The following is an 11,030-nucleotide window of genomic DNA, read 5'->3' on the forward strand; positions in this document are numbered from 1 at the left end:
GTTAAAAGCATTTCACAATTTGCATAATTTTTTAATGCAAATTTAAATGTTTAAATTAATATTAAATTAAAAGAGTATGCACAGCAACATACCCAGTTTTGGAGTAAATATACATAGACAGTCTGCTTATGGGCAGTGTGGGCACTCACACTTTCAAGATTGCAACCATAAATGAGATGGCTTTGTTTTATTAAGATGGCTCGTATGGCACACAAGTTGAGTCTCATGTCATTGAACTGTCTGGAGAGGAGTTCAGTGACTTCATGATTTTATTACTAGCGCTTCTACATGCGTGATCAGGAAATTGGTTGAATACATCCTGTTGAGTTGGTCCATCCAGCAGGCAATTCTACAGATAAAGGTCTATGCGCAGACCCTGAGGCAAGCCTCAAATTTTGTGAATACCCAAGGTCAGGGGTCAAACTCAAGGCCTTCACACCAAATATGGCCTGCTGCCTCATTTCACTCAGCCCATGCAAACTCGTTTCATAGCACCTATTACTAAAATCTAAAATCAACAGCAGACCCATAGCATAATGACCCAGACTTTGAGCTTGACACCCCTGCCATAGGTGGTAAAGCTAACCCAAAGGTTAGGACCCTGAACTGATATTTAGAGGAACCATCTGTGCTCCACAACAATTGATATGTGGCAATATGAATGCTTCGGATCTATGGTTATGAAACAATTGTGTTTGTTCACATCTCATACAGAACCACAGTGATTTTAAGAAGACCTCTAAGTCTCTCAGTTATAAAATGCAGCAGATCTTTTGTATTTTTAAACATTTTTATCGCCTGTTTTTATAGTATTGACTACAGGTCCACAGTCAGTATAGCCAATTAGCTTAAGTCTGTAGGGTGGAGCCGTGTGGTTGGCAGTGACCAATAATGAAACTGTAAATGATAAACTGCAGACAGTGTGTTCAGTAGCCACTGGTCTGTTATCAAGCGCCAGTGCTTTGGTTGTAGAGGGCAGAACCATTGCATTGTTGGTTGTGTGATTTCAGAACCAATGGCAGCTTCTGTAAATTGTATTTAGTCACATCCTGTTTTGGCATGAAAATGCCATTGTTTTCTGAGCCGCATAGGAGCACCAGTGTGGTCCCTGCCATATCCTGTGGAGCTCTGCTGTTGTGGTGGTATCTGTATGTGAGGTGGCTATACTTCTGTGCACCCGCACTTGGCCAATGCTCCCATATTTGCTCCTAAAATCTGTTCCCACACAGTAAAGGCGATCTCTCTTCATCTACTGGACTTGCTGGGCAGAGTCTTCTGCCCACCTTTGTTCCTGCCTTCTTCAGACTGCAAAGGAGTTTACCTTCCATTTCCTGTCAGGTTCTGCAGCTGTATCTGTTGCTGCTTCACTCGTCACTGTGGCTGCACAGGGCCAGAGGAAGGTGATTAATAGGCAGTAGTATTTTCATGGCCTGTGAAGCAAGACACATATCACTAATAGCATTATAATGCAGTTAGGGCAGGGCTCTATAAGTGCCAGCTGCAGGTGGCATCAAGGTTTGCCAAAATAAAACTCGCCATTCTGCCCTGAAATACACAAAAGGTTGGGAAACAATTCACACAAGATATAACTTAGTGCGCCTCAACCCACTCAGGTGCAGATTTTAACAAGATTTCCAAAAATCACGGATTAAAGTATTATACATCCTGATTCGATTCCCTCAACTGCTTGATAACACAAGAATGGGCAAAAAAATGATTGCAACATAGCAGGGGCTTAGAGTTGTTTTTTGAGTACTGTCTGCTTATTACAACTTGTCTGAGTTGTCGTCAACCTTATTACTGTTTTTGAGTCAAAAACAATTAAGCCATGATATGAGTTGCGGATATTAAACAACTACTTATTTGAAAGAATTTGCCCTATCCTTGGGAGATCAAGAGTTTGAATCCCAATGAGCTACGGGAACAAAACTGGCCAAGTTCTCAAAAATTGGCCCTGGGAGGGATGACATGCTCTCTCTTCCCTGTCAATCACAGTGACACGAGCCAGTTGTGAGCAACAGTGAGGAAGAAGGCAGACAGCGCTTTCCTCCAAGTGTGTTACGCTGCCCTGTGACACAGCATGGGCAGCTGCTGACTGGCTTCACATGTCTTTAAAGGACGCACGTGTTAGCCTTCACCCTCGTTGATGGCTGTCATTAGATAGGGGAAAGCTGGCTGGTTGGTAGGAATGGGCAGATGAACAAATTGTGGAGAAAAATGGGTAAAAAAAAAAAAAAAAAAAAAAAGAAAATAAAAAGAGAAAATTTGAAAGCATTGCACTAACAAGAATAAACTGTCATGTTGTTACTCATTATGCAGCATGCAAACAACAGCAATGCTGCTGTGGGACAGAAAAGCAGGAACAGGGAATACACATATCTACTGAACAATGAATGTGTTGTAATATCATTCTTTCCTTCCAGAATTGATTCCATGCTTCATCTCCGTGCAAATGCACATATACAGATGTACACACATAATGTGTAACAGCAACATTTTATATCGTCATCTGGGTAGCATGTTGAACAATTGGTTTATGAACGAATCTAAACATATGATACAAATCCTCATGAATGAGATATTCAAATTAAAAAAAGAACCACTGATTCAGAAGACGCATCCTTAAGGTGTCACATGCAATCTGTTGTAAATTGTTCTTTAAACAACCTATTAAAATGGTTCTGTTATTGTTATGAGATATATAACCTTTTTTTCTTAGTGTAGACTTATCTAAAAGTTCCACAAAGATAGATAAAATCACCTGTCACTGGTGTGATTTTTTTCTTGGTCTAATTGCAACTGTAATAAAAGTGACTCCTCCAAATCTCTGAACACAACTGCTTATAAACTACTTCTTGCAAAGAAACAAAACATCAGCAACACCTACACATGGTACATTCACACTGCACACACATAACATCATCTTTGGCCGTTGCTCTTATAAAAGGACGTGTCATGGGTGCAAACTCCATCCATATCCATCCTGGCATGCAGTGTCCTTGTTTCATTCTGCATCTTCTGAGTCATACTTGAAATCCTGCATAATTTCACTCAAAGACTCCTTGTTTTTTATGATACTGAAAAATGCAGAATGAGAAAACAGTGAGGCATTTCACTGAAGTAGGTATACAGTGAGGGACAATAAGTATTTGAGCACTTTTGTTTTTGTTATTTAATATAATTCCAGTGCATATATCCACTTAAAGTTTACACACATCTTTTGACTTTGTATGAAATTGATAGGAAAAAAAGTATCCAGACAGTCGGTACAATTGGTTTGATAATATGCAGGTGGAAAGTTCATGGAACCGCAACTAACAGTCCTCGGACTGGTGCGCTCTGCAAGATTTCACAACACACTCTCAGACTCTCAGGTAGGTAAGAGAGAAGCCAGCAGTCACTTGTAAAGAGTTGCAGGAGGACCTAGTTATACAGAAAACAATAAGCAGTGAACTGCACTGCAATCATGTCTGCTCCTACACAGCAAATCACTACACTTTTAGAACAATATATTCTGTATCAGGAACAATATCAGGAAATGAAATCTACAGTTCTGACTTATTGTCTCATACTCATCTTTTGATCTTAAACCCAAATGTCTTCAGTGTATAGCAAAAACAAAAGAACTGGCTTTGCTGTTCTAATACTTTCGGAGGGGACTGTATTACAGGAGAATTTAATCTCACTGGCCTAGTACCTGAACCTGGGGAGAAGGTGGATGATTCAACAAGATAACAACCCAAAACATCCAGCCAAAATAACTCAAGAAGGCCTGGCATGGCCTAGCCAGCCTCCTGACTTGAATCCCATGAGGGATCCTTATAACCCTCCAAAAATTGAACCACAATGCTACAAAAAAGCTTACATCTTACCGCAGAAGTCTCAAAGTTGTAACGGCCAACAGCAGTTTTGCAACAAAGTACTAATGTTGGTCATTTGTGGTGTCTGAACACTTTTCCCCTATCAGTTTTATGTATGTATTTGTTTGGTTATAAATACATACTTTTTTTGTTCATATTTACAAGCACAAAGTCAAAAGTCATTACGTGTAAATTTGAAGTGGATTAATGCAGTGGAAGTATTTTCAATAAAAAAAATAAAAGTGTCTGAGTACTTACTTCCCCACACTGGATTACAGGCTGGATTTTAACAATGGTATTGTAAAGGTGGCTGTATATTAATAATGAATAATGAGATAGTGCCACTCTTACTCCTGTTTGATCTCCTGGACCTTCTCCTGATAGCTCTGATCTTCTGGATGATCTTGTGCACTCTGCTTCGCTAGTTGTAATTTTGCTGTCTGTAAGAAAGATTTTTAATAGTCAAAATTCTTACCACTCTGTTCTGAATGAATTTACTAGCCTAGCGAATGCAAGTGCATAACTTTAAGAAAGAAAACTTCCTTCAGCCACACAGCTCTAACAAACTTGAGCAAAATGCACAATGACTTAGATCATATATCACAATAAAGATATTATCACAAAAAGATTTTTAATGTCCTCAAGTATTGAAACTATAGTGTAGCTACATATGCTATTATAACAACTACATCTGTTGAATATCAAACTCAAGACATTAGTCCAGGGTCAAATTAGGGGTCATGACCCCATGTGGCTTCACTTGAATTACAAATGGGGTCATGAGAGAAACACTTCATCTCCTCTGTTGTTTTATTCATTTATTTTACAAAGTATTTTACAAACACAAAAATACGCCAAAACAAGTGAATATGGATTTACAATTTACTGTAAATCTGAAAACCAGGTTTTTGTAAATCTTTGGAAAAGTTTTTTCTTTTTCTTCCCTAAAACCTGTTTTTCACTTGATTTTTGTTGGTTGCTATATCACATTAAAAGGAGGATCATGATTTATCTTGGTTTAATTTTTTTACCTCACAAAAACCTGCCGTTGTAACAGGGGTATGTAGACTTTTTATATCTGTAAATTCCTCTGTCCCAAAGACTTCTGTGTGGCAGAAAACCTACTAACTGCTATTGTATATTGTAATTACTCACACATGATTCGGACACATTTAATGCTGTGACCAGGTGTTAAAAGTGACCAGGTTGCTTCTGTCAATTTAGCAATCAAGATGCCAAGATGCCAAGATGCAACCACAAATGGTCAGTGGAGACACACTTGGGTCATATGAGAATCTGCCTTGGCTGTCCACTTGGGACTGGATCATGTGAGACAGGTGTTGATAGCGAGTATGAACAGGGCTGAAGTCAGTGAGCGATGGTCCTGAGGCTTAAATATGCATGTTTTCATGTATAGTATTAATAAACAAATCAATCCATGTATCAGATACAACAGTGTTGCTGGGTGGTGTGTCTGCTATTTTGGCAGGGGAAGTCAGTCATCTAGTAAGCTGAGCTAGCATTTGTGTCATTATGATGGGAAGATCGTATAAACTCCTACAGCAGCAAGGCTGAAAAATCAGAATAAAACAGCAATCTCTGTAAGCTTTCGCAGTGGGGTGAATGTGTCTGTAGCATATAACCCTACTAAAATGGCAGAATGACCCCCTAATGTAGAGTGATGTGACATCTATTCTCAAGCCCTACACTAGGTCTGTGTGGGACCTTTGAGATTTGGTGAATGTATTAAAAAACTTTATGGCACCATATGTACTTGGCATTTACATCCGTCTCAGGTGATCCAACCACAAGCGGCCAGCAATAAGGAGAGCTCTTAACACTTGGCATTTTCATGCTTAAAGAATATGTCTCCAGTGACCACTTGGATTAGGCTGAATGGCTATTATCATATCAGAATCTGTTCTGTTTTTCAATTAGGATAAAAACCAAAGGTGAGCCAATCATGGCACAGTCAGTGGTTTCAACATATTTTCTTCATGGCTGCCTAATGAGTGAGTAACTTCAGCTTACCTATTGTCTTTAATAATACATTTATAAAAATACTTACCTGCTACCTTTTTTGTTTCTTGCAAACTTGTGACTGACACTCAGATAGAATGTTACTTAAATTACAGTACATTTGACAATGATAATCATGATGTTGGATTGGTTTGGAAAAATAATACTTTGAGTGGGAATTGGGCTGGTTGGCATACTGCTTGGCATGACTGAATTTATCCATACAGAATATTATTCATACATTGATTTTTTTTTTAAATTAATGGCTACTAAAGCTGACAAAATCGTGTTTATGTATTTCTGGTTTAGAGCCGGCACAACTGTAAAATTTCTTTGGTTCCAGTTAAATTATTCAACAATGGTTTAAATTACAGACTTAATACTTCCCACATAACATCTTGCACATGTTTACATCTTTCATGTGCAACTTTCCTCATATTATCAATTTAACTGAAACCAGAGTGGAACAGCAGAGTGGAACAGCATGTAACATTGTGTGGGTCAAAAAACACTGTAAACTTACATCAGGAAATCTTTTTAACCGTCACGCATTCCCAACTCTGTGTGATATGCCTTTGAGGGTGGCTCGAAAACTACTGAGTAATTTAAAAAGATCACTGTCTGTCCATTACGCACATGTGGAGAAGCACCGATTTAAAGATGTATTGTAATCTTCATCAATTGATGGATATTAGTGTGTGCATCTTTTCCATCACAGCGCTGCCCCTTTCCACTGCTCTTATAAGTCTGACAGCCTCTGAAGCAGTGTTCTGTATAATTTTAACAGATGTTACAATTAGATCACAAGTTGCACCCATAATTTCTAATAATCTTGCAAACAGAAGGAGCATGGGTTTGGGTTTTTCACAAATATCTCCACCATGAGTGGATCAATCCTGCTGCTTTTTTCAGACAGACAGGGAGAAGTGACGCACTTGTATACATAAACCAATCAGCCATAACATTAAACCACTTCTTGAAGTTGAGGTGTTGGAAGCAGGAAAAATGGGCAAGTGGAAGGATCAGAGCATCTCCAAAACAGCAGGTCTTGTGAGGTGTTCCAGGTATGCAGTGGTTAGTACCTACCAAGAGTGGTCCAAAGAAGGACAACCGGTGAAATGGGCGCCCAAGGCTCACTGATGCACGTGGGGAGCGAAGGCTAGCCTGTCTGGTCCAATCCCACGTGGGCATCATGTGGACAGCTGGGTGTGTGTGCGCTGCTTACCTGGGAAAGAGATGACACCACGATACACTATGGGAAGAAGGCAAGCCGGCGGAGGCAGTGTGATGCTCTGGGCAATGTTCTGCTGGGAAACCTTGGGTCCTGATGTTCATGTGGATGTTACTTTGACACGTACCACCTACCTAAACATTGCTGCAGACCAAGTTACACTCCTTCATGGCAACAGTATTCCCTAATGGCAGTGGCCTCTTTCAGCAGGATAATGCTCCCTGACACACTGCAAAAATTCTTCAGGAATGGTTTGAGGAACATGAGAGAGATTTCAAGGTGTTGACTTGGCCTCCAATTTCAGTAGATCTCAATCTGATCGAGCGGGATGTGGGATGTGGGATCTGTGGGACAAACAAGTCCGATCCATGGAAGCACTACCTCGCAACTTACACGACTTAAAGGATCTGCTGCTACCGTCTTGGAGCCAGATACCACAGCACACCTTCAGAGGTCTTGTGGAGTCCATGCCTCGACGGGTCAGAGCTGTTCTGGTGGCACGAGGGGGACCTACACAATATTAGGCAGGTGGTTTTAATGTTATGGCTGATCAGTACATGTAATGAAGTCACAGTTGCAGCGTGCATTTAGGTTTGTTACAAGTGTGCCGGCTCTCCCCTACTCTCTGCTTTAAATTCCAAAGTTGTCATGTCATGTTTAAATATTAATTACAAAATAAATGTCTGCTATTAAAAAAAAAAAATCACTGAAATATTACTTGAGCATCATTCAACTCAAGTAACAAACAATTTATTCCAAATACACACCAACTCTAGTTTCTGTTTCTCTTTGATTTGCAGCTTCTCGATATGTTCAGAGAGATCTGGTCGGTTGAAATCTTGATGAAGGCGGTCTTTAATCTCCAGCACCTCTTTGGAGATGCCACAGAATGCTTTGGTGATCTCGTGAACCAGCTGTCTGTAATGCTCAAAGTCATAATCTGGCCCTGTCCTCAGGTACGCCTCATGACCTCTGCAATAAACATAAAGCAACCACATTAACTAAATAAAACACACACACACACACACACACACACCCCACACCAGGGGTTCCCAAACTAGGGGTCGTGATCCCATGTGGAGTGGCTTGATTTACAAATAGAGTCTTGAGAGAAACTCACAATCTCCTCTTCTGTTTCAGTCAATTACTTTACAGATTATTACTAGAAATATCAAAGACGGATTTTGTGTGCTAATTTGAAATGTCACATTCAGACAAGCCATGACTATTACAGTCTTTTTTACAAAAATGGACAAATCTCCCTATCCGTCTACCTCTGCTAAATAAACTAGTGCTGTCTCAAATCATATACGTTATATATTATGCTAGACCATTATTGAGTACTGACACTAACTGGTTTTCTTATTAGTGTTTGTATTTTATAAACCTCTCATGTTGCCTTCAAACCTACGTTTCTGCATTCTACATCTGTATTTTCTAGATTAATAAATAATTTAATTAGTAAATATAGTCACCATTGTCGATTTTGAGATGGAGTCCTTGACACCAGTGGAAAGGTTTAAAGAGAGACAGAGCTCGTCAGCGTATTTAACGTCACTGTGAAATTAAACGTCTGACACTTTGACCTGGAAACCTGCTGGACTGGGAAATTTTGGCTCTGACGTGCCGTCTAGAAGATGTCACTTTTATATGTACATAAGATACGTATTGAGTGTGTGTATATAATACTGTTTCACACCACCTCAACGTGGATTATTTCCTATAACAACACAACGCTTCCCACTAGACTGGTAAAGCAGCACAGGGGATATATTCCTTTGGTTTTTTGTCACTTCCATTACACACACAAAATGTTACTAACATAATAAAATGTTCAAATGTTTCAGTAGTCCTATATTATAAATGTGGAATTAAAAAAAAGTAGGCTTGGGGTCACAGGAAATTCATAATATCCATTTGGAGTTGTTTGCCCAAAAAAGTCTGGGAACCACTGACACACACACACCCAGACAGACAGACTGACACATGCATACACATGGTATTACCCCCCCCCAACACACACAGATACATACAAACATATACACTCACAGAGCACTTTACTAGGAACATTCTTCATGGTATGGATTCCACAAGATGTTGCAAACATTCCTTTGAGACATATTGATATGATTGATTCACACAATTCCTGCAGATTTTTCAGGTGCACTTTCATGTGGTGAATCTCTCGTTCTATCACATCCCAAAGGTGTTCAACTGGATTCAGATCCAGTGAATGGGAAAGCCACTGAAGAACACTGAACTTATTGTCATGGTCATAAAACCAGTTTGAGATGACTTTTGCTTTGTGACGTGTTGCATTATCATGCTGGAAGAAGCCATTAGAAGATGGTAAATTGTGGCCATGAAGGGATGCACACGGTCAGCAGCAATACTCAAATAGGCTGTGGCATTCAAGTGATGATTGATTGGTATTAACGGGCCAAAGTGTGACAAGATCATTCCCCACACCACTACACCACCTCCACCAGCCTGGACTGTTGACAGAAGGCAGGCTGGTCCATGGATTCATGCTGTTTGCACCCAAATCTGACCCTACCATCTGAGTGCCTCAGCAGAAATCAAGCTTCATCAGACCAGGCTACGTTTTTCCAGTCTTCAGCTGTCCAGTTTTGGTGAGCCTGTGCCCACTGCAGCCTCAGCTTTCTGTTCTTGGCTGACAGAAGTGGAACCTGACGTGGTCTTCTGTTGATGATGTGTCTTCTGTGAGATGCTTTTCTGCTCACCACAATTGTAGAGTGTGGTTATCTGAGTTACTGTAGCCTTTCTGTCAGCTCGAACCAGCCTGGCCATTCTCCTTTGACCTCTCTCATCAACAAGACGTTTCCGTCTGCAGACCTGCTGCTCACTGGATGTTTTTACTTTATTGCACCATTCTGTTGTGTGTGAAAATCCCAGGATGGGATTGTGGTTGATGGTTGATGAGAACATTACCTGAAGCTGCTGGCCTGTATCTGCATGATGGTATTAGATAACTGCATGAAAGAGTAGGAGTACAAGTGTTCCTAATAAACTGCTCAGTGAGTGCGCGCGCGCGCACACACACACACACACACACACACACATTAACCACCACCACCACCCCAACACACACACACACACACACACACACACACACAAACACAAACACACCACCACCACCACCACCCCAACACACACACACACACACACACACTTACTCTTCAAATAGTTTATACGCCTCCATGCGCTCAGTCTGAAGTGCGTAAAAACGTCGGACCAAACATTTGAAATCTGAGGGAACCTTTAAAAAACATCGTCAAATTATGAAACCATGAATAAGGGTTAAGTTAAAAAAAAACTAAGCATAAACCACTGGACTGGCCTACATTAAAGGCTAATATTCATCATAATAAAGAGCTCTTTAACGTACCATCGCTGCACCAGCGGTGCTCATCTCTCCTCTCACCAGCCAGCGAATTCATTTATTTTACTTCCGGGGAATGTCAGTAGGATATTGTCAAAATAAAAGTCAACCCTCGCCAACGCTCCGTTCACGACATTTGGAAACTCGGAATTTCCCACATTAGAGCGTTCACAGGAACTAAACTTCTGTCTTCCGTCGCTGTCTAAAAAAATGAAATTAAAGAGTTGTGTGGTTGGTGCTTAATTTATTTTTAAAGTGGATGTGATAATTCATGGTTATTAGCACTGAAAATTACATGAAAGAGCAGTTTGATCAGAAGTCTTGCAGAAAGCTTATTAATATTTTGTTTATCAAAGCATCACCCAGTACCAAATATAAACAGAAACTCAAAAGACGACTTAAAATCCTTAAATTAACATGTTATTTCTTGCTCTTAAGTTTCACTATGGGCGCCGCCATGTTGAAGTGACGTCACAGCCCGGATAAGTCGGAGCTCTGGATAAACTCCGAGTCGGAA

The 11,030-nt window shown here is 40.2% G+C and overlaps 1 protein-coding gene across 1 annotated transcript; it reads right to left on the bottom strand.

Moving 5' to 3' along the window:
* Positions 1-2,477: 2,477 nt before the first annotated feature.
* Positions 2,478-10,669, bottom strand: rex1bd (required for excision 1-B domain containing). The gene is made up of 5 exons (XM_026947287.3): positions 10,520-10,669; positions 10,308-10,390; positions 7,878-8,082; positions 4,212-4,300; positions 2,478-3,077 (listed from the first exon to the last, which is right to left on the bottom strand). Exons 1-5 carry the CDS (start codon positions 10,541-10,543, stop codon positions 3,005-3,007), a joined length of 474 nt encoding a protein of 157 aa, XP_026803088.1. The 5' UTR covers positions 10,544-10,669; the 3' UTR covers positions 2,478-3,004.
* Positions 10,670-11,030: the final 361 nt, after the last annotated feature.

Source organism: Pangasianodon hypophthalmus, chromosome 11 (genome assembly GCF_027358585.1).
Source record: "Pangasianodon hypophthalmus isolate fPanHyp1 chromosome 11, fPanHyp1.pri, whole genome shotgun sequence".
Lineage (NCBI taxonomy): Eukaryota > Metazoa > Chordata > Actinopteri > Siluriformes > Pangasiidae > Pangasianodon > Pangasianodon hypophthalmus.

Coding starts and splice junctions, on each gene's coding strand:
- rex1bd (XM_026947287.3), bottom strand. CDS start 10,543: ATGAGCACCGCTGGTGCAGCGATG. Junction 10,391..10,519: donor GCACCGCTGGTGCAGCGATG/GTACGTTAAAGA, acceptor TGTTTTTTAAAG/GTTCCCTCAGATTTCAAATG. Junction 3,078..4,211: donor GTCCAGGAGATCAAACAGGA/GTAAGAGTGGCA, acceptor TGCATTTTTCAG/TATCATAAAAAACAAGGAGT.